The following is a 24,149-nucleotide window of genomic DNA, read 5'->3' as shown; positions in this document are numbered from 1 at the left end:
GAACATAAAAAAGCCAAGAAAATGCATATCAATTTTATTTGATAATAATAAGTAACATTATTCAATTCAGTTCTGGAATATTACTGTTTATTGTTTTATCATTGAAAATACCTCGTACATAGAATAAATATATTATATATAAGGTAATATATTAATTTTTCTTAAAACTTCTGAGTATTGGGTGTATAATATCTAATGCTTCAAAAATTTCATTCCTTGTCTTCCCACCTACAATGAAACGTAAATATGAAACAAATAATTATACCATTGATATAATTAAATGGAATTTGTTTTTTAACATTTACCTGTAATAACTAGTTTTCCATTGACAAATATTAGAAGAACCACCCTTGGTCGTATCATTCTATATACTAATCCTGGAAACAATTCCGGTTCATACGATGTAAATTGTCCATGTGCTTGCTGTAGAGCCTCTAATCTTATTGGGAATCTTAAATCTGCAGTTGCGATAAAATTTTGCACTTTGAAATTAAGAAATTTAGCCTAGAATCGAAAAATTAATATAAATAAAATTTAAAACACACTTCTCATATACGTTTTGGCATGAATCAATATTTTACCTGAAAACCAAGTTTTTGAATAATTCTGGCAAACTTTCTAGCGGCTAAATACGAATCATGTTCATTCTTAGCTCCTGTGCAAACTATTTTACCAGACCTGTAAGTTTTATTACTATACTTTATTTTCGAATTCAAATACTATTAATTACATAAGCATTATATTCGCTTATTGATTGTAAAATATCTATCACCGATTCTTAAAGAAGATCTCAGACCTGACAAAATCAGCGAAACAAACTCGGCGGTTTTATAGCTTTTCATAAATTGTTGTGTAAAATATGTATATAGTATATATTTATTTACAACTGCCTGGGGCGATAACTTGATTCCCAAGGTGTGCAATCATCTAAAAAGTCATTAGTTTTAAAGCTAACCTTTGGCGACAAATTTGAATTTGACAACTGATTATTTCGGAATTCCGGTATTAAGATAACAATTGATAACCTCGTGTAGTCGGGTAACAGTAAATAAATGTTTGTCCTTAGTATTTATTGATTACGGCATTTTCCAAGAGTAGAAAGCCATATTATATCAGGATATAATGGAAGTAACTGAACAACATAACATAAATTAACATTGTTATTATTTTAAAGCGAATGCTGCAACTTGAAGTATACTCGCCAATCGATTAATGTGACGGGCTCATTGTAACTTAGAGTCTATTTTGATTATTCGTTTTAATGTTCAATCGTAGATTATTAACATGAAATCAAAGTTATTTTTTAGATTACGTCTTATAATTAAGTCTTTTTATTTTAAGAATTAGTAAAATATCATCAGAAACTATTAGAGATAGTATTCTCGAATACTGTGTATTGCCTAAGATATAAGACAAATCTTTTGTGTATATAAGTAAAAGAAATGGACCAAGGTTTGATCCTAGTATGAACCCGACATTTATCACAGCCCCCTGGACCTCTTTTCATATACACAAGATTGAACGCTTCTCCAATGTTATAGTGACAAAGCTTTTTAGGCTTTATATATTTCACAAAATATGCCTCAAATATAATTTGACCTTTCCCAGGCATAAAAAACATTTTCAAAAAGTTTAATACACTACATTCATTAAGCTTATACTTTACTATCTGATAACACAAATAAACAATTTATTTAAAATAAGTTATATTTAGAGGTTTTATTTTAATGATAACATTAATTTAAATTATTATTAAGTATTATTTGGGCAATGATTTGTTAAAATTTGAATGACAGGAGAATTATGTTTAAACACTTGATTTATTTGGTGCTTGGGCTTTGTGCAAGCTCATCTGAGCAGGTACCACCCACCCTTAACATCTTGAGCCACTGTAACTGCAGGCACGAGGGATACCACATCTTAGTACCCAAGGTTGGTGGTACAGTAGGTATTTAAGGAATGGTTAATTTTTCTTAGGGCAACAATGTCTATGTCAAGGTGGTGATCAATTACCATTATGTGGGCTATCTGCCCATCATTTATTTTTTATATTCAACATTTATTATAAAAAAAAATGTGACAACATCACTCTCTCTGGTATCAATATTGAGATTAAATATGTAGATATGGTCTTTAACTCTTCCATTTTTCCAATTAATTGTGGTGAATGATGTGGATTAACATTTAACATAATATATATATATATATATATACATTTATATAATTTTCTTTGATTATAAAGCTAGTGACATAATTATTACATACATATATGCAAATATGTAATGTTAAATAATAATTTAGAATTGTGTATAAAAACAAATTATACCTGAAAACTAATGCTGTGGCACGTGGTTCTAAAATTTTCATAACCACTCCATGAAATCTTGCAGGGTTGTATTCCGAAAATCTTGTCCGACAATATATATCTAATAATTTCAATTCACAACCTAAACTTACTGTTGAGACACAATTTCTGAAAATTGTAATAAGTTGTTTAGATGTAATTTATGGACATTAATAATACAATATTTTAATTGTACATTTGTTAGGAAAATGCATCTAATAACATACTGAAATTTAACACTGCTTTTTGCTTGACTAACTGCACTTGCCATCGGTGTAATAGCAGTCATGGAACTGTGAGGGTTTGTCAGCTGAACTTGAGGTGTAAATGACCGATGTGTAGGAGTTAGTGTTACCTCCCCGGCTAAATTATGATGTAACATATTTTGTGGGGTTGAAGGAATATTTTCTGAAATACTTTGTTGAACTGGAGTACAAAACAGAGAATTGTCAGCCTGCAAATTTTCTGTTCTATTCCTTATTAATGTTTGACTAGTAGTAGCTGCTTCATGTTTAACAGCTGTTTGTAACATAAAACTTTTGTCAATAATTTCTTTATCTAATTCCATAATATTCTAAAACAAAATAAATTTTAAATATGTAAATTCTGTAGTTATATATATTAACAGTAAAAATCCTGTGTATTTTATACCTCTTGATCTTGTTCATTTTCTGTAGTATTTGATTTTGTTATATCATTAGGATTTTCAATGCGATCCATGGCGTTGATTTTTCTTTCGTATTAAACGTTGTTTTAGTCTTGGGTATTAATTTAATTCATAATTCACTATTATTTCATTTCATTAATAAATCATTGTATGGTAATCTTCAAATGCTCGTATTAATTGCCGTAATGTAATGGCTTTGGCAAAGTTAATCTGGTTTCCCTAATGTTGTGACTATCAATTATCATAGAAAGAAGAAACATGGGTCATATATATATATAATATTTTTTCCAGAATTTTGGATTTGAGCACGCAATTCTAAAATTATAATCATTAAGTGTGAAGAGAGTAACTCTAAGCACTAAGCAGTAAGCACTGGCAAATGTTAAGTTTTTGTCATTTGTAAAGTGTCAACTCAACTGTCAAAATTCATGATTGCCCACTGTTTGCCAAGATTTAAAGCACATTCATATTATACCTAACAAAAACACGAAAATAAATTAGTAACCATCAATTCGCCTTTCTTTAGGTATATAACAATTTATGAAATGCTTATTTCACACATTTTAGTAGAAATTTTTCCGGGTAAAAATGAGAATATGAGATACTTCTTCTTACCTTCACACTCCATAAACAAAACAAAGTAAGTCAAAGTAAATCCAAACTGTCAGAGTGACAGTGTCACTTGTCATAGTATATATTAAGAATTTTTGTTGCGAATAGACTTGAGATTGTGAACCATAAGCGGTTTTAAATCCATAATAATCTCAATAATTAATTAATTAAAACGTCTATATACAATACTAAAATGGCTCCTAAAGCTGGTGGTGATGCTGGGAAGGTTAATTCAGCCATTTACAAAGACAAAAGCAAGCCAACTGACATTCGTTTAAGCAATATAAATGCCGCTAAAGGTTAATATAATATAACTTAAATATTCTTGAATTATTTAACGTGCCGCTTTACATTCTAAAATAAAATATAACAGTAAAAATTAAAGTCATAAATAGTTATATGCAGATCTTCATCCAAACTGTTTATCAAAATAATGATATGTCAATTTTAGTCATTTCCTACACCCGGTTTTATTTTGTGTATTTTTACATAAAATCTTTATTTTAATTTGAATGATATATTTCGTAACAGTTACATGATATGTAAAATAAATGGAATGCAGTTAAAAAAGTTTATTTTTTTCTAATAAATAGTTAAATAATTTTGATATTTTACAGCTGTGTCAGATGCGATTAGAACCAGCCTTGGTCCCCGTGGAATGGACAAAATGGTAATCAAACAAAACTTATTATAATATAATTCTTCTAATTTTGTGATTTACAAAGTTTTTTCTAGCTTTTCAAAGATAACCTCCTAATATTCAAATATTTTAAAACAATCTTCATAATTATTGCTATTGCAGATTCAAGCCGCTAATGGTGAGGTTACCATTACTAATGATGGAGCAACTATCTTAAAACAGATGAGTGTCATACACCCAGCAGCTAAAATGGTAATTCTTTATTCTGACACTTTATTAGTTATTGTTATGTTCTGTGGGAATAGTCAGTGTTATGTTTATTAAACAAAGGAATTAATTTTTTGAGATATTTAGATTTATTCATAAAAATGTCTGTTTTTACAATTGCAATAATTTTAATGACTCAAATACATTCATATACATAGCTTCTAGAATGATTGAACATGGAAATGATTTTGTATGAATTACTTAAATAAACTTTTCATATCATAGCTATATTTTATATCCCATAAAAAAAAACAGCTTAAGCTTGTATTGTTTTTATTTTAGTTAGTTGAGCTGTCAAGGGCACAAGACATTGAGGCAGGTGATGGTACTACATCAGTGGTGGTAATAGCAGGAGCATTACTTGACGCAGCTGAAAAACTTCTTCAAAAAGGCATCCACCCCACAGTTATATCAGATGGCTTCCAGAAGGCCTTGCAAATGGCTTTGCAGGTAATATTCATTCAATATAAATCTTGCATATGTATTTAGTTTTATAGTAAAAAATGACAGTGTTGTGTATCTTGATGTATGCACAACAATATGAAATAATTATAACTTATAATATTGAATATAGTTTAATAGATATAATCTGTGACATAGCTATATTTATATTTTAGTAACATTTGTAAAAATAATGATAGTTATACGAAAATAAGTCCATAATAAATATTGATTATTAACTATTTTAATTTCACATATTATTTATCACATAATTTTATATATGTCAAATGCTTCTAGTATATAGTTTATTGTTGTTAAATGTGTTATTCATTTTAAAAAAACAGGTAGTAGAAGGATTATCGATACCAGTTGATTTGTCAAATGAAGATGCACTCTTAAAAGCAGCAGCAACATCTCTTAATTCGAAAGTTGTATCCCAGCACTCTACGATTTTGGCACCAATCGCAGTTCAGGCAATCCGTTCAGGTATGAATAATCATGATCACTATCTTACAATCTTGTATGGAATTGAAGTTATTAATAAGAATTGAATGTCAAATAATTTGATGTTTATGTATTTTTAAAAACAAAGTGTAATGTTATATATTTCTCTTTTAAAAAGAATTGAGAATTAGAATTATTCATATGAAATGTTTTAGTAATGGAGCCAATCCAAGGAGGAGTGGGCGCGCGTGTTGACCTTCGCGACGTTAAAGTAATTGAACGTATCGGCGGTACCGTTGAAGACACTGAGCTGATTCAGGGGCTTGTAATCCCGCACCGCGCTTCTAATGTCAATGGACCTCACCGCATTGAAAAAGCTAAAGTTGGACTTATCCAATTTTGTATCTCTCCGCCGAAAACTGACGTGAGTTATTTTCAAAGTTATTTTTATAGAAAGAATTCTTAATTTAATCAAATAACTTTTAAAATATTGTTTTTTTTTTTTTTTTATGGAAAACAACAGATGGATCACAATGTGATTGTATCAGACTATGCTGCTATGGACCGTGTTCTAAAAGAAGAGCGTCAGTACATTTTAAACATTGTAAAGCAAATAAAAAAAGCTGGCTGTACTCTATTGCTGGTACAGAAATCTATTTTAAGGTTTGTAATCAACTTTATTATTAATTCAATGCATTTATTGAACATCTTAACTAATATCATAAAAATAAATATTTTCTTCTATTTAGTTGTGTTATATACAATATATTGTTATTATACAATGTAATAGATGAGATTACTTTATACTTTATTGTACACCACAAAGAGAAAAAAATACTAAACATGGATACAGCCTAAATAAAAGTAGTATACAATTTTGGCGAAGATGTTTATTAGTAATTGTAAAAATTAAAATATGTAATGCATATTACAGGGATGCGCTAAGTGATCTAGCTATTCACTTCTTAGATAAAATCAAGACAATGGTTATTAAAGACATTGAGCGTGAAGACATTGAGTTTGTTTGCAAAACTCTTGGATGCCGTCCCATTGCTTCCTTGGATCATTTTACAGCTGAAAATTTGGTTAATGTAGATCTTGTAGAAGAAGTAAACGAGCCTTCTGGAAAGTATATTAAGGTAAAAAAATTAGACTTTCAAACTTTTTTTATTCGAACTAATACATATAGTAAGATTTTAAAAATAAATATTGTCTTTATTAACATATATATATGTAAAAATCTTAAACCACTTTTTAAACGTCTCTACTAATAATCAGGACTCTCTACAGCATAACATATAAATGTTGGGTTTAGCAAAAGCAGGTGATTAGTGAAACAATACTGTCCTTTTCTTTCGAATGTCAAATAAATGGCATAAATAGCATAATCAGTGTTTAAGTAAAAAACCACTGAGCAATGTTTATACATAAGACAGTTTATTTAAAAATTAGGTGTTGAATACAGCTAGTTATCAGTATTTTGGATAACCTAACGAGTTGTTCGAGAGCTTAATAGAGAATGATGTTACAATAGATGACGGGTTGCTCCGGCGGAGGCCACACCGTGTCGGTGCTGGTGCGCGGTACGAGCGGCGCCGTAGTGGCGGAGGCGGCGCGCTCGCTGCATGACGCGCTGTGCGCCGTGCGCTGCGTGGCGCGCCGGCCCGCGCTCGTGCCGGGCGGGGGCGCGCCCGAGGCCGCCGCCGCCGCTGAGCTGGCCCGCGCCGCTATCGTGGCACCCGGTGCGGACCACTACTGTTTCAGGGCTTATGCCGACGCGCTCGAAGTCATTCCCTCTACGCTTGCCGAGAATGCAGGTTACTATCATCGTATATGTGTGACGTTTATAAGCGTTCATTAGCTTGTGCGTTTCGTATATTGATCGGCAAACGTTACTCTTCTAGGTCTGAACCCTATCGAAACTGTGACCGAGCTTCGCGCGGCATACGCAAGCGGCACGCAGAGCGGTGCCGGCGTGAACGTAAGGCGCGGGCGCGTCACCGACATGCGTCAAGAGCACGTGCTGCAGCCGCTCCACGTCACGGCGTCCGCACTCGCGCTGGCCACTGAGACCGTGCGCGCTATCCTCAAAATTGATGATATCGTAAGTATGCATGTGAGGCGAACGTTTGACGATGTGCGTAAATTATAATATAATAGTGAATTATATATTATTATTTATTATATATAGAAAAGAAATAATTAGAAAAATCACGCAATAATATTATAAATTTATTTTTCTTCTGATAAAAGTACATATAACGAAATGATACTGGTTACAGTTTCATCATCCTGTGAGTGTCATGTGTATTGTTATCATTATCTACCAAGTGATAATGATAACAGAATTGATTACTTGTTTCTTTCATACAATTTTTTTTTATATTATCATCATTTTAACAAAATATACTAAAACATATGGCAAATACCCTATATACTTCAAATGAAGATGTTACCATAATGTCATGGAAAAAAATTACAAAATTAACATATTATTTATTTATTTTCAGGTCAATACGCTGAATTAAGGAGTAATGCACTTAATAATTATTAATTAATAAAAAATTAAATCACAAAGTATTAACAACCTACTCATGTATTTAGTTTTTGGCTAGCCCATTATGGTATTTGTAATAAATATTGCAAATTTTGTAATTAATGCACACACTTCAGTTTTCTTCAAATTGTATTGATTTTGTCGTACACAATTTTTAAAGATTATATTGACAACTAAAAGAATTATTACTTTTTTTAAGCCAAAACTGTGAAAAACAAGTAATAGTATTTTTAGTACAATTCAATTAAAAGATATTGTGTATGACCTGGGCCAATATTTCTGTTAAATATCTTATGTCACATATTTTTTAGTGTTTATTCATGAAATGCAGAAAGAATGGCTTATTTGTTTGTTTATATAATAGTAATTACATTAGAGCTCGTAATGCTTTAGTTAAGACGCGAAATATTTTTAGTTCTTAAAAACTAATTTAAATAAAAATTACTAAGATTTATACATGTTTTATTTTATAATGTTTATTATTTTTATATATTTACAAGTTATCGTTGATATGGATGAATTTGGTTTGCGGCCTTTATATTGGTCTTAATTGCTGAAGGTGCTTTGGGCATAGTAGGAGTCGCAGCACCCATCTGAGGAGTTGGGCCTCTAGCAGGGCCCATTCCAGGTGTTCCAACACCAGGTGGTCCAATAGGTGGCATTCCCGGTCGGAGTCCTTTACCAGTTCCTACTGCTGTTACTAAAGCATGGGTGTCAGCTATGCTATGTGTTGGCTGTATACCTAAAATATAATAAATATTATGTTAAAATTGCTTTTAAAGAAATATATATAAAACTGATGTTATAATATTACTATCACATTTCAAGAAAAATAAATTATCATTACAATATTTTAGATGGTTAATACAATGTATATTAATTATTTAGAATACAAGAGCCAATACAAAACATAACAATTTTTATCAACAAAACTTTTAATGATTAAAATTAGGTGCTAACCCTAAAAGAAATTGTCATGAGATTTATCTAATGTTTGAAGCAATTTGGACGATTTCTTCTAACTTTTAATAAAAATAAAATACCTGCAGATCTCATTGACTCTCCTTCCCAATCTTCACGACCTTTTGATATAATTTCCCATACATGACTTACAACTTTTGTAAATTGTGCTACCTGTTTCTGTAAAAAGACATTGATATTTAGCAATAATACACAATATTCTCATCTCATCTAGATTATACTGAATTTCCTGTAAAATTAAAATTGATAATATTTCAGCATTCTTTAATCACATCTTAAAAACACACTAATCTTTTCAGTCTAATTTTATTACACAACTGCCCAATATATTTTCAGGACTAATAATCCTATATAGACTATGTATGTGAATATAATGTGACAATGTGAATGTACCTGAATTTATTACAGCATAACTCCTATTTAATTTTTATTTTATTTACAATGTGTTAAAGCCTAAAATGATTATAAAAATACCTACTGTACAAAATATGAAATACAATCAAATACCGGATAGGATTTGGTATTGTTAGAATCATCCCTAGTGATGCTGTATATTTGTTGAATTGCTATCTTTTTAGTTTGTTATCTTGAAGGATTTTAAAAAGGTAATTAAAAGATATGCAGTTATGTTTTGATATCGTCAAAATTAGTTCTTTTTAGTAACATTAAACATATTTTATATATTATTATAATATAATACATATTTTATAATAATATATATTATTTCACATAAAGACATCTTAAGTTTTTAATATGTGATTTGAATGGAGTTAGCAGCAAAACATGTCAGAAAGGTGTAAACTATACATTTTTTGTTGTTTTATTCTCTTCTAGTCTAATCAGGGGCTGACACAGTAGGTCCAATGTATTAATATAAGAAAAAACATACTTTATTTTGTGGTCATGGGATCTGATAATATGATATCAAAGAATTAAATCTAATGATCGTTAAAGTACCTGAGCAGTATCATAGCTTAATGTGCTAGCTTTGTGGTTTAACTGCTGTAGTCTTTGCTCTGCTTGTGGCTCAGGCTTTGTACGTAGCAGATCCGGGACGAGGTCATGTGTACAAGCTGGCACTCTCCCTTCTGACAGCCTTGCTAGTTCCTCATCACGCTCACATCCCAATTGTAAAGGTAACACTACAACTGATCTTAATGATGGAGGCAACTCATTTTGAAGAATTTTGCTTAAGCCTGTCAACTAAAAAAGTAAAATAAACATGAGTTTCCCAAATTTTTTAAAATGATTATTATCAAAATAAATAAAGCAGTTGCAACAAATATGATTATTTATTCAAATAACGAATATTCAGCCACCTTTGCAAAAAATCATATATGAAATAAAACAGCAAAAAAATTGTTCAGGGATATAAGATAACCTGTGATCAATACAATATTATCACTTAATTAGTACGACTTACTTGTAGATATTAGTTTTTACAAGGTTTATAGAATATACAGTGAATCTAATATTTTGGTCGCACTTATATGAAGTAGCTGAATATTTAAGTAGTAAAACAAGGCTTATGGGTGCCAAAAATAAAAATATTATTGTATAAAATTAGAGATATACATTTATAATTTTCATTGCGTATAATCGAGAAAAATACTTACATGCCCAGACAATATAGCGTAATTATCAAGAAACGTAGGCCAATTTATTGTTTCATATTCTGTTTCTAATTTTGCTATTAACCCCTGTATAGCAGACTTAAGATCATTTACTCTGTTTAAAATAGCGTGCAATGTAACTTCCAATTGTTTTTCTTCACGTTGCATGGTTATATCGTGTTTTTAAGCTTATATTATAAATACCCATATAATTATATTTTAGCATTTGATAACTGCTTGGCAGTGTTCAATTGACAGATATGTATAGTTAATACTTTAAATGTTAAATTGTTACTGTAAATTGTTAAATTAACAACAAATAACACTTATTAGACCCTTATTTATTGTTATGGCGTGTATCTGCACAAATCACGTGAAATTCATATAAATTATAATGTCCACTTTGTCACATTTAGAATTTGTCAGAATCTGTCACTGTAACTTGTTAGTTTTGCGTAGAAAGGGAAACTATAATTACTAATTACTTTAAACAGAGGAATTAATGAACCAAGGGACCGTGAAATCGCGTTTGAGACAGAGATAGTTTGTCAATGTGTGTATAATGTTGCCATAGTAACTGCGTACCCTATTTGGGAAATAAATAATATTAAGGATTTAATTAAGACGAAATGAGGTTTTTAGAGTTTTATTTTTTAATATATATTTTTTTTAAATAAAATATTTTTTTGTTTTCCAACTACACCCAAAAACCGTTACATTTTTTGTTTTGTTTCCGTTATTAATAATCTAAAACACTCAATTAAATTATTAATAAAGAATGGTTGCCAAATACATTTCTATGTAAACCTCTTGACTCGAAATGTAATAATAGTATAAATTCAAGAAGAGTGTTAAATTATGTTGTCATTAGGAAATTAAAAATAGGAAAAATAATATATTTAAAAACAACATGATGATCGCACCAACTGTCATGTTTGTTTCGCTACTTGAGTAGCCGACCTTGATAAAACTGGTTACGCGATAAGGGACAATAGATTTGATAATTCTATCTCTGTCTAAATCATTTGTAACGTAATCTTCGTTCTCTTTCTTGTGTAAGTGAGAAGGAAATCGTCATTGCGTCTATTAGTTTCCCTGTCTACGGTCTACGCCCCATAGTAATCGTAGACAAAGAATCTTATTGCTGAAGTACTATTGATAACGGAAATAAAAACAAACAATGCAACGGTTTTTGGGTGTAGTTGGAAGACAAAAAAATATTTTAATAAAAAAATGTATAATAATTATTAAAAAGTAAAATTTAATAATGTTATTTTGTTTTAGTTAAATCCTGAAAATTATTTATCTTCCAAAACAGGGAATGCAGTTAATATGGCAACATTTTACGCACACTTTGACAAACTATCTCTGTCTCAATCGCGGTTTCACGGCCCCTTGGTCTATTTGTTTCTCTGTCTACTAGTCTTCTAGTAATACTTTTCTATAGATTAAAACAAATAACAACTCGTCAGAATAATCCTATGACATCAGTTTTTTTTGCAAATAATTGGGTCTATGGGATCATTATTAAGGTATTATAAATTAAATTGCTTGAAAAAAAAAGAATTTTTAACTTGAAAAAAATAATGATTAAACAATTAAAAGATATGAAAAAAGACCTCAAGTTCTTCTCAGGTCAGTATATTTTATTTTCTGAAACAGTGGCAATTTTTAACTTAACTATCTATACGTAAATAATCTTTATATTAAATAAATAATTTTTATTTGAAGTATTTTTTTCTATATTTAACTACTTGATAAATAAATAAAGTTATGAAGCTTTTTGTGTATGAATTGCTGGTAACGATGGATCTATACTTAACATTTATAAATACAACAAAATTAATTCAAGTACCATACCGTGTATACATAGCCGAAAAACATATGAAGTTAAAATGATATTTTATAATCTGTAGTTTGAAGTTTGATAATATTTCATCTGTATTTTCTATAGTAATTTTAATTTGATAGTATTATTGATTGTAAAATATCAGTTGTATTCATTCGATTATCTCGTGTCAATGGTTAATACTGAGTTACTTCACTTTAAATGAAAGTATAATTAAATAATATTAAAATGTAATGAGAATAATTTTGTATTGAACATTACTTTTAACATCTGGTTTAAAATTTTTTCAAATAATTTAAGGCTACATATTTACATATTTATTGCATTGAAGCATCAAGTTATCATACTATTTTAGTGGAAATTATGGTGGAGAACGGTGCATCTAGTGGCGGTAGCGAAAGTCCAAATGCAACCACTGGAAGATCCGGTCTACTAGAAACATTAGTTCGCGGCGTTTGGTATCGGGTGCATTGTTCCTTGGAGGATGATTATCTTAGTGTATGCTTAGATGATGGCTACGACGCTACCACAACTCTAAACGGTACCTTAAACAATAACAATGTTGAGACACCGAACAGTGACTTCACTGAAGTACCGGAAGCTATTGCTAATCAGAAACGGATGGTGCAAGTTGTTAAATCAGATAATAATGGCTTGGGGATATCAATTAAGGGAGGAATAGAAAATAACATGCCCATACTTATATCAAAGATATTTAAGGGTATGGCAGCAGACCTTACAGAACAACTTTATGTGGGTGATGCTATACTTTCAGTTAATGGAGAAGATTTGAAAGATGCCACTCATGAGGAAGCCGTTAAGGCCCTTAAAAGAGCTGGAAAAATGGTTCAACTGGAAGGTAAGTTCTCTTTTTTTTAATTTATATATTGCATAGTATAAATTAGCCCATCTTTATTATAATGTATCTTTTTATAAATAATATGTTTAAATAAATTCTCATCATGTATTTACTTACTATTTTGTGTATTCCTTTGCTATGTATGTTTTTTTTGGTTAGAAGTACATATCTAATAGGCTTAACATAAAGTAATTGAATTAACCTATTAATTAACCTTCATCAACATAACTTATATGACTCAATCTTTGCTGATGATATTATAACAGTGGTCTATAACACTTGATAATATCTGTGTTTGCAACTGTCTTTAAAAATTTGCCAAAAATTACATCTAAATTCTTGTTTTCGACTCAAGTTATATACAGAAACTTTTGTCACTATGAACATTGACAACTTAATATAATAATAGATAAATATACTACTCATACAAATATGTGTAACAATGATGACAGAATAAAAAAAAATCCATATGTAGATTGAAGAAATTTTATCACAATAACTTTTTCTCTTGTATCAATATACCAAAGTTATATTAATAGTTATCAAAACACTATAAAAGTCATTATGTTTTTTTTTAAATTCTTACTTTACCTTATTACTAAAGCTTAGAATATAATTATTATATGTTACAGTTAAATATCTCCGTGAAGTTACTCCATATTTTCGTAAAGCTTCAATTATTAGTGAAGTGGGATGGGAACTGCAACGTGGCTATATGGTAGAAACTCCACCATCACCGCCCTCACCTAGACGTCGACGTGCTGATACGAGATATGTACCACTTCTCATGGCCTGTGTCGCTAAGAATCTTCGACACCATGATCCAGGTAACTAATGCATCGTTCCATAAAAAAATATAACCACGACAAATATAATAATTCTACAAGTAAGAGCACAAATTGAAAATAAGAAAAAATGAAAGAATTCAATAATAGTTAATTTTTCAATAAAATTGCTAAAAAGAATTAATTATCCATTTGCAGCTGTTGAATTACAATGATTATTTTGTAAGTAAAGCAACTAACATCCTAGTCACATTAAAAAGTTTTAAAATTGGATGTAGTGTGTCGTGTACAATCGGCAATGTGGACTTCCACAGAGGAGCGCACGATAGAAATCTACTCGCCCGACGGCGTGCACGCGCTGGCGCTGCGCGCGCCGTGCAGCTCGTCGGCGGCGGGCTGGCACCGCGCGCTGCACGCGGCGGCGCGGCGCGCGGCGCGGGCGGCGCTGGCCCGCGCGCGGCCCCGCCTGCGCTCGCTCATAGGCGACGTGCGCTACGCCGGCTGGCTCGCCAGGCGCCCGCCGCAGGACCACGTGAGCTTCTTTACTATTGTTTTTGGGGTGTAAGGTCGCCTAACATATATATTGTATATTTATTTATTTAGGTTACTAACATGACGTACAGTAATAATTACAAATTTATAGGTCTAAGGGTGCTATACTTATATATAGGTAACCATGACATGCAAAAGAGGCACTGAGCATCTAAAATATTAACGAAAGAAAAGAAAAATTTAAAAATAAATTATTATATAATAGTCAGTTTCATAGATATCATGCGTATATTCAAAGTAATAAATTTTATTCGGTAGTATTATTTAAATATAATTTGATGTCCCGTGGTAAATAATCAGCAAACGACGGATTTCTCCCCCAGATGGGTGCGTCCGGCGGATCCGACGACTCGGACGAGACGGAGGGGTGGCAGCCGACGTTCGTCGCCATCACGGACCGGGAGCTGCGGCTGTACGAGGCGGCGCCGTGGTCGGGCGAGGCGTGGTGCGCGCCGGCCGAGAGCTTCGGGCTGGCGGCCACGCGGCTGGCGTGGTGGCGGCGCGGCTCGGGCGCGGCGGCGCTGGGCGTGCGCGCGGGCACGGCGGGCGGGCTGTGCGTGCGCGCGCTGCGGGCCGACGCGCCGCACGACCTGGCGGCGGCGGCGGGCGCGCTGGTGGACGGCGCGCACCACGCCGTGCGCGCGCAGCCCGAGTTCACGTTCCGCTGCCGGTACCGCGGCGCCAGCGCGCGCCTGTCGCTGGGCGCGGGCGGCGTGTGCGTGTGGGAGGCGGCGGGCTCGCTGGGCCGCGGCGGCGCGCGCGCGCTGTACCGCCGCCCGCTGCACGCGCTGCGCGCCTCGGCCGACGACGACCGCGCCGCGCTGTGGCTGCACTTCGCCGACGACGACACGCTCGTGAGTGCCCTGCACCTCGTTCCTAGCGACGGAGTAGCGTCCGCGACCTAAAACTGCGTCGACATATGACGTTATTATTAATCGAATATTCCAGGCACGAGAGAAGTAAAAACAAGTAAACAACTTTGACAATGAATTGCCGCGATATCGTTGGTCGAGATCTTGACTATCTATTTTTATTGTGGATTCGCAAAGAAATGACGCCTTCAATGTCGGTTTTTTTTTTTATTTAGGCCACAAAACTGACTACAATTAAACGATCAATAATGACATACAGTAATACATTTAACCGAATATATTTACAATTGAGTCTTCTCGATGTGGAGATTACATGCTTGTATAAGGGTTAAAAAAATATGTTAACATTTTAAACGGGAAACGCGCAAACGCGTTTTTCCAGCAAAGAAAGAAAAAGGAAAAAATAAACCACTTCCGTTTCGCGTTAAAGGCAAATGTATATCAGGGTTTTTTACATACATAGTGATATCAAAATGATGATGATGAATTTGTACATACCGCTTTATTTGTCGCGTAAGATTGTGGAACACATCGTTTATGCCACCATTTGCATTCGCAGGAACTGGACATGGAGGGCAGCCCCAAGCCGGCGGTGTTTATTTTACACAACCTGCTGTGCGCGCGAGTGCACGCGCTGCCGGCCGACGCGCTCTAGCCGCGCCCCAGCAGCGCCCTAGCTGCGCCCTAGTCGTGTCCTAGCCGCGCCCCAGCCGCGTCCTAGCCACGCCCTAGTCGCGCCCTAGCCGCGCCATAGCATTGCCGTAGCCGTACACTGACCGGATGCGCGCCCCCTACGACGGTTCGACGATTTCTTTCTGTTCGTATGTTCTGGCGTTGCGAGATGATGCTGTTTGACTTAGTTACGACATCGAGACGGTGTTCATATTATTTTCTTGTGTTTCCGACTGAAGTGTTGCCGGTCTCTCTAGAATTCTGTAAGAGAAATTGACTATTAGCGATAATAATGCAAAGTATCGCACGAATATTTGTCCGTTACATTCCAAAGCTGTGTTTTATTTAATTTGGATTAGGTTTTTTTTTAATATTTAAAACGTATCCTGCGCTCTTCCAAAGAACGAATCTCTGTAATTTTATTTAATATTAATACAGTAAGGATTTGTATGATATGTTATCGATTATAATATATTTTTTATAATTTATTTGTTGTATATAAATAGTTATAGTGTTTTGTAATTCGTACGTTTCCGAATGTAGAATAGATTTACTTTAATAAGATTAGATAATGTTTAGTCTCGAATACTTCGCCATTGACTAACTCTCATTTGTTTTATTATTATTTCGATTGAAGCTTTCGTAATCGACAATACGTGCAATAATTTGTTAAAAGTCTAGTAAATTTATAATGTTTCGTTCTGATCTGATGCGTGTAGAATTATAAATGTATTATTATTAAACATAATAACATTTAAACACGATATTATGAGGAATATAAAAATTATACTGTTTAGTATAATTAATTCATTAATCCCTTATATTAAATTGTCTGATTAAATAGGACGAAATTAATTGTTTATAACTTGTTTTTTCATTTATGTCAATGGTATGACTTTTGTTGGACGAAATGGCTGGTCTTATATTTTATTATTGGCAATACTTTGTTATTGTTGGCCCTCTAGCCTTTTGAATCTTTTGGCCTACGTTTGCATTTTTGAATGCATATGTAATATATAACGTGGCTTATGTTAAAGTAGCTGAATTTAATGTATTAAAATATGTCATGCTTTAAATATTTATATATTTAATAAATATAATGAAAATTCAAAATTAACTCTTCTCGATGTGTAAAAATTATTCAAAGTTCAATACATGATGGATTGTCAATTTTTATTTAATAATATATTTTTTATTACGTTGTTGTTAAAGTTACGTTGGTTTATTTCAATTCGAAGGAACATTTATTTACAACATTACCCAACAGTTAACATTAATAATATGAACACAAGTGAGCAAATCTAAGTCTCGCTAAATCGAGTGTTCATCGAGTGAACCGTTTAGTTACCATATACAAAAATTGAAACGCTTAAACGCATAGATTATAATCATCATATTAATAATAAGTTGTGTAATGAAACGTGTTGCCATATCAATTATACAAAATTAATGTATGATGTAAGTCTCAGTAAACTTGTAATCTCTTAGCATTTCTATGATACAATTGATATTTCTCGGTATACTATTCGATCATGACTAATTTTGTACTATTTGTAAGTATTATTATATCATTCCCTTCTTGGTAAATGTTAAGATTGTCCGCGACGAGATGATTAAGGAAATTATATGAATGCAATAACATTCCTAACTGTAATACACTGGGTCTGATTATTATAAAGTTTATAATAAAAGCTATCAAGTTAGTAACAGGATTTTATTGAATCTACAATGGTTTGGAATTTTGGGATGGATCGGTTTAAAATCGCATTGCTAAATTAGATTCATAATAATTGCTAAATAATAATAAATAAAGCAAATAAAAAAGTTTGTAAAACACACATAAAATGTACATTTAGATCTTAAAGTAAAAAAAAAAAATTAAATTATTTGTATATGTGTTATTGTGTATATGTATGTATGTATATTCTACCGCAAAACAGCAGTACTTGGTATTGTTGTGTTCCGGTTTCAAGGGTGAGTGAGCCAGTGTAATTACAGGCACAAGGGACATAACATGTTAGTTACCAAGGTTGGTGGCGCATTGGTGATGTAACCGATGGTTAACATTTCTTACAATGCCAATGTCTATGGGCGTTAGTGACCACTTACCATCAGGTGGTCCACATGCTCGTGCGCCTTCCTATTATATATATATATATAATGTCAAACATTCAAACATTAACCTCTCTGTGTCGGTCCGGCATTATTACAACAATCTGTCAAATTGTCTAGGACAATCTTATTTTATCAAAACGACCCGTAGCATAATAAAACGCACCGATTTGCATAACAAACGTCACTTTGGAATTGATTTACAGACAACAGGTTGAGACGGAGCAAGGTTATCAAGTGAGCTTAAAAAACTCTCTCAGAATTTATATACAACCTTCTTTTTTTAATATTAATTTTGCGGTGTAGTTTTATTGTCTCGGGTGTACATTCCCTTCACTGTAGATCTCCGTTACACGCACTACCAATGGCACATAGTATTTTCCTATTTAACTAAACCAAGCACTTATACATTTTTTACTAAAAAATAATCGATATCAGAATATGGATGCTATTAAAACATGAAAAAATTAAAAGGGTATATTATACTAGTTACCTCTTTCTTGATACTAGTGTATAATGATAGCATTTGAGTCATTCGACGTAATATTTGCTAGTCCGTGGAAACAAACCTCGTCTGTCCCCGTGTTACCAATTTAATTAAAAATATCCTACGTATTACTACTCTGTATCTTATAGTTAAAGAATTATTTAATTTTGTATTATTTAATGTATAATTTTTAAGATTATTACGAATTTCATTTTTAAATAGGAATATTCATCAATTTACAGTTACGCTTAATACTCTATGCACATGTTAAGTCTCGCAAGTAAAGTGACATCTTAATCGTGCCTTGTATTATTTATAAACATGTCAATGCATAATAATATAAAAATCTCGTTTCTGAAACTCTAATCAAAGTCAAATAACTTTGATATAGATGTATCTATTGGTCGATGGCATTAACGGGTGACCAATGAGCGTTTAGATATAATTAAAGATTACTTAATTTGACTTCGACTAGCGTTTCATAATCAAATCACGCTTTTATGTGTAGCACGCACATTTACAATTTTATGTATTAACATACTTATGTTTGTTTTTTTTTTTTAAATTATGAGTATGTAAAATAAGTACTACCTCGTCCAGCAGCAGATTTTTATCATAACAATATAACCAAAGGACTCATAGATAAGTCGAACGAGCACAAATTCGCGGGAATTCTTTTAGGCTTCTATCGCCATCATCATACCATACGCATTGGTACCGAACTATTGTATTATCAAAGTTGCATATGTGTACAGTACAGTATAAATTATTAGATTTTCTTTTCATCTAATTACATCATATTTTTTTAAAGTATAAAAAATGTATTACTTTAATAATAGTATTTTTTTAGTAAGACGAACGATTAAAAAGTGCTATTTGGTTACTTATGTTGTTAGTTATGTTACTATTTAATAAGTGACATTTAGTTAACTTCGAGTTATATATTTCAGATATCAACTCATAATTACTTTATTTTAGCTCCCAGTCAGTCAACCACTTTTAATCGAAACAAATGGTTTTGGATTCTATCTATTAAATATTTGAATAATAATTATAGTATTTAAATACTTGTAACAGTAATTCTTTTTATTTTGAATAAGTATATATTTTGATTGTTTGTAAGGTTTTTTGTAATAGCTAAGAACTCACGGCGCGGCGAAAGCGAACATTATTATTGACTTTCAAAATCGCTGAAGGCCTTGTTTATGAACATTTGCCTATTTACTAATATGATAACAATTTTATAAATATTTTAACTTTATATAATAAGTTAAAGTGAATAAACCATTAACATCGTCTGGACAGTAACGAGTGTTTTACGCGTGCCTTTAGCTTAACTTGTACCTCGTACGTTTTAAAAGTTCAAATACTCAAGTTATTTATTTTCAAACCTTTCATTTCAAACAATTCTACAAAAATAACACACACACATACACACACACTCATTCTCTCTCTCATACACACACTTTACAATGTAACTTATCAGCTAACCCATGCTATGTGAGACAGGTTAATACTGACAGATGACAAACTGTTTGTTTTTCTTTTTTTTTTAAATGTATAAATCCCGCTGTCCTCGTGACTAACATAATCGCGCTGTGAGATCTTAGCATTTAGCTTACCACTGCCCTTCTATAAATTAACAATACCAATGTTTAAGTACTTCCAGTTAATGTAACAGTCAATAATTTAAAATGTTCGATTTGATTAATTACATATCGTTTTAAGAAAAACATTATTTTATATCAATTTATATGTTATATATACTTTAGTAGTTGTTACATTTTTGTAACACCGATACGATATTATATATTTTAACATTTTGTATTAAATATTATAAATAAAAAACATTTGGTTTTCTTTTTTGTGATGTTTTGCAAGACAACAAGATTGTGAAGATCAATAACAGTAATGTTGTGTGATCCGTTGGTACGTGTGATGTAATCGATAATTAGATCCGTTAGCATTCATTAAAACAACGAACATAACGGACTGTTTCATTTACCCTGTTCCTGTTATTTGTAATTTTGTAGAAATTATATCGGTATCAATAACGTGCGGAGGTAGAGCAAGCATAATTCTTTTAATAATCAGATATTTTTTTTATCTAGTGTTCAGTGTTAAATTTGAAATTTCGCGTGGAAATCTGCATATGACTGAATGAATTCTACACTTGCACTGTAAATACATAAAAAAAAATGTGTAATGTTCTTGACTATTGTTGAGTTTGACGGAAGCTATCTAAATATTTATGTGAAAAATGTATAGGTATGTGAAATTGTGTCACATCGTCTGTATCATATCCACCAACCCATACTGGAGTAGCATGGTGGAATATACTGTAAACCTGTTTGGTAGGAAGTATTCCATCAGCGATAGAACTTTTACGAGTTTTTCCTGTGTTTTTTTACAAAGGATCAAATAAAAAGTTAAACTGAAGTGTACGATTTTAGTTTTTCATAACCAATACATATATAATGAATTGTGACATATATTTTTAATAATGTCAATTACAAATTATATCATTTTATAATTTTTTTTAAAACAAAAGTAATATTTAGATTGCAATTTAATTGTATCTGAAACCAAAGCTTAAGCTCAAAAGTGAGCAACTCAATTCGCTGTTATAGCGTCACATAGCTGATATATTTATAGATAGATTATAACAGAACAATTTCATGCTTGTAGCCCTAAGAAGATAAGATTTAGGTAGGACTTAGACAAACTGCACAATGTTTTTAAAAATATAGCTAACATTTTGTCATTTTAGTTGAAAATTATTAAACGAAAAATGTTATTTGATACTTTTCTTTTTATTGCAACTACCACTCTGTGAGTATATTCTTACTAAAGTAAATTATTACTTGCACTTTATATTATAAACAAAGGTTAAAAAAATAATTGAATTCAATAGCATATTAGCATGTTTTTACAAATATTATGTATTTCATATGAACGTACCTATAATACAAAAAACGAAAATTATTTACGTATAGTGTCATATATAAAATATTTCCTAATTATTGCCCGATTGGCTAGCTAGATAGACCTCCAGGTCGGGCCAATAAAAAGTTATTCTCAGTAGCAGCCCGGGGTCTGGAAGTTCCCGTACCTCGGAAAACACGTAAAGTCGTTGGTCCTGCGCCTGAACTCTTTCCGATCGTGTCAGATTGCCGTCTCATCGGATTATGAGAGCTAGGGAACAGGTGTACTCTGCACCTATATTTGTGCACACACTTGTGTACTATAATATGTCCTGCTCAGTTGGATAATTTCTCTTGAGATTGACCGCCGTGGCCGAAATCGGCTTGGAGGACATTATCTTATACCCCTATCCGTCATGGTGAGACGTCACGGGCTAACGCTGGCATATGAGGTTTCAATTATAGTGCTTGACGTGCCGTGTCTACGGACGTACCGCCAAAAAACTTGCCTCCACCGTTGTCAGGACTTTTTTTTGCTTAATCATATAATAATATAAGTGAGACTACATAAGTAGATTAAGTTTAAAACTTATTAGTAACTTACACAAGTAAATGTTTTACCGCTGGGGATCCTTAATACAAGTGGGGGAAAAGAGTAAATGAGTTTTTCCAACGAAAAAAAAAAATGGCATTCGTAATAAATAAAGTTTGTCTGAATTTTGTTGCAACGGAAATAAAAATTGTTCTAATTTTGTTTAATGGACATCGATTATTAATATTTTTTTAATTACGTGTCACGGTTGTTATAAAATGCTATATCTTATATGTTTTTCACGTTCACCTATATATGTTCGAGCTATAAGTTTATCGGTGTGCAAACGACCAAAATATGTGTTTAAATCTCTCTCAGATTTGGTGTAGAGGTGAAAGAGTCGGTTAATTGGCGACCCACAGTTGTAGAACATAATGATTATTCTACAGAATTTTGTATCATGTAAGATTAATTTAGTGTACAATAAAGGATTTTACTAACAATATCATTAATTTTAAAAGCAGCTGAGGGATGTAATAATATTATATTGTGAATTTCGTAAGATTGAGAGACGAAAAGCTCGTGTTTTGGGTTTGTTAGCACACACCCGTCAAGAATGAAGAAAAATATCTCGGCTTAAGCCTTTCTGCTCGGCGCGCAAATAGAGATTTATTAAATCGCTTCGTAGGAATTCGCGCAGTGACGTTCTGTTGTTACGTTTATTTTTCTTTATTTACTGTAGGATTACTTTGAATTGGTTATTTTAACAGGCAAAGGTTAATAATTACACATCGAAAGGGAAAATGGGATCTTATTTCAACTAACATAACCATAACAAAAAAACATAAAAAATTACTAAAACTAACAATTACAATAAAGTAGAGCTCACCTATTAATCTTTAAAGTTATTTTCTTTTGAATACTTCATAAATGGGATAACAAACGGTAACTTTAGTTTCGTTAGTAGTAGTAGTAGCTAGTAAATTTATTTTTCATACAGTATTAATCCTTATAAAAATAATAAAAAAAGTAGAATTTAAAGAGTTTTTTGTAAAGATAATTAAATATTGAAAACATGTCTATTGCGATTCGACTCCAGTAGTTTGATAAATATTATAAGATTATAATAAATCAATAATGAATAAACGCTGATTAAAAAGTTGGTGCAGTAAGATGAACGAACGAAAACATCGCTTGACGGAGTACGAATTGTAATAATCCGAATCATTATGATTGTTTGTATCTCATTATTTATAAGCTACGAGGTCAACCCCAAATTTTTTCGTGCGAAATCGGGACGGGCAGCTAGAATTTATATAAGTAAAAGTAAGAGTACATTGAGATTTATCGTAAATAAAAACTCTTTTTTAGTAAAGAACGTATAAATAAAACTTAGTTATACCTTTTGAGTTAAAATTAAATACGTAAACCTATTCAGTAGTAATTCATTTCGTATTCTACATGTTCTCGTATTATGTGTTGAAGTAGTACTTCAAGAGAGGAGACGGCATTCATAAGTTGCCTGCAGCATCTCACATAAATACCAATATATTCTTGCCTCATATCTTGAACTCAAACAGTTGAATTAATGTTGGAAACATTTGTGTGGTTATTAAATGTGCTTCATGTTCTGTTTACCATTTTACTTTAATGGACACTTCATGTTAATTTAATCTTAGTGTTATATAGAAAAATAAATGTCGAGAACATGTCATGGGCCAACATGATGGAGTTGCTACAAAGCGCGTGTATTAATATTTGTGGCCGAAATAGCAGATTAGAATTTGAGTATATTTTGTTTACACTTTGCCTCGTGCTACGAGCACAGGATAAATCTTAAGTATCTATCTTTAGTAGCATTATACTAATGTAGTTACTTTATTTATTTATTTATTTATTTAGTGTACAGGAAACAAACAGTGAAATAATTACAATAAAA

The 24,149-nt window shown here is 32.2% G+C and overlaps 4 protein-coding genes across 4 annotated transcripts; 2 read left to right on the top strand and 2 right to left on the bottom strand.

Moving 5' to 3' along the window:
• Nucleotides 1-19: 19 nt before the first annotated feature.
• Nucleotides 20-3,388, bottom strand: LOC126771152 (uncharacterized). The gene is made up of 6 exons (XM_050490908.1): nt 2,996-3,388; nt 2,572-2,918; nt 2,327-2,473; nt 582-678; nt 306-504; nt 20-228 (listed from the first exon to the last, which is right to left on the bottom strand). Exons 1-6 carry the CDS (start codon nt 3,062-3,064, stop codon nt 152-154), a joined length of 936 nt encoding a protein of 311 aa, XP_050346865.1. The 5' UTR covers nt 3,065-3,388; the 3' UTR covers nt 20-151.
• A 304-nt stretch (nt 3,389-3,692) lies between these two features.
• LOC126771119 (T-complex protein 1 subunit delta) lies at nt 3,693-8,426 on the top strand. Its single transcript, XM_050490852.1, has 11 exons — nt 3,693-3,922; nt 4,241-4,293; nt 4,426-4,515; nt 4,813-4,980; nt 5,316-5,457; nt 5,631-5,839; nt 5,939-6,078; nt 6,350-6,554; nt 6,950-7,232; nt 7,320-7,519; nt 7,926-8,426. The coding sequence occupies exons 1-11, from the start codon at nt 3,817-3,819 to the stop codon at nt 7,941-7,943; spliced, it is 1,614 nt and encodes a 537-aa protein (XP_050346809.1). The 5' UTR covers nt 3,693-3,816; the 3' UTR covers nt 7,944-8,426.
• LOC126771170 (mediator of RNA polymerase II transcription subunit 8) lies at nt 8,418-11,095 on the bottom strand. The gene is made up of 4 exons (XM_050490927.1): nt 10,570-11,095; nt 9,911-10,156; nt 9,016-9,112; nt 8,418-8,714 (listed from the first exon to the last, which is right to left on the bottom strand). Exons 1-4 carry the CDS (start codon nt 10,732-10,734, stop codon nt 8,473-8,475), a joined length of 750 nt encoding a protein of 249 aa, XP_050346884.1. The 5' UTR covers nt 10,735-11,095; the 3' UTR covers nt 8,418-8,472.
• A 1,479-nt stretch (nt 11,096-12,574) lies between these two features.
• LOC126771123 (beta-1-syntrophin) lies at nt 12,575-19,263 on the top strand. Its single transcript, XM_050490855.1, has 5 exons — nt 12,575-13,274; nt 13,907-14,101; nt 14,374-14,591; nt 14,935-15,465; nt 16,043-19,263. Exons 1-5 carry the CDS (start codon nt 12,779-12,781, stop codon nt 16,136-16,138), a joined length of 1,536 nt encoding a protein of 511 aa, XP_050346812.1. The 5' UTR covers nt 12,575-12,778; the 3' UTR covers nt 16,139-19,263.
• The last annotated feature ends 4,886 nt before the right edge of the window (nt 19,264-24,149 follow it).

The sequence above is a fragment of the Nymphalis io genome, chromosome 10 (genome assembly GCF_905147045.1).
Source record: "Nymphalis io chromosome 10, ilAglIoxx1.1, whole genome shotgun sequence".
Lineage (NCBI taxonomy): Eukaryota > Metazoa > Arthropoda > Insecta > Lepidoptera > Nymphalidae > Nymphalis > Nymphalis io.
This window is presented reverse-complemented; position numbering and strand designations above follow the sequence as displayed.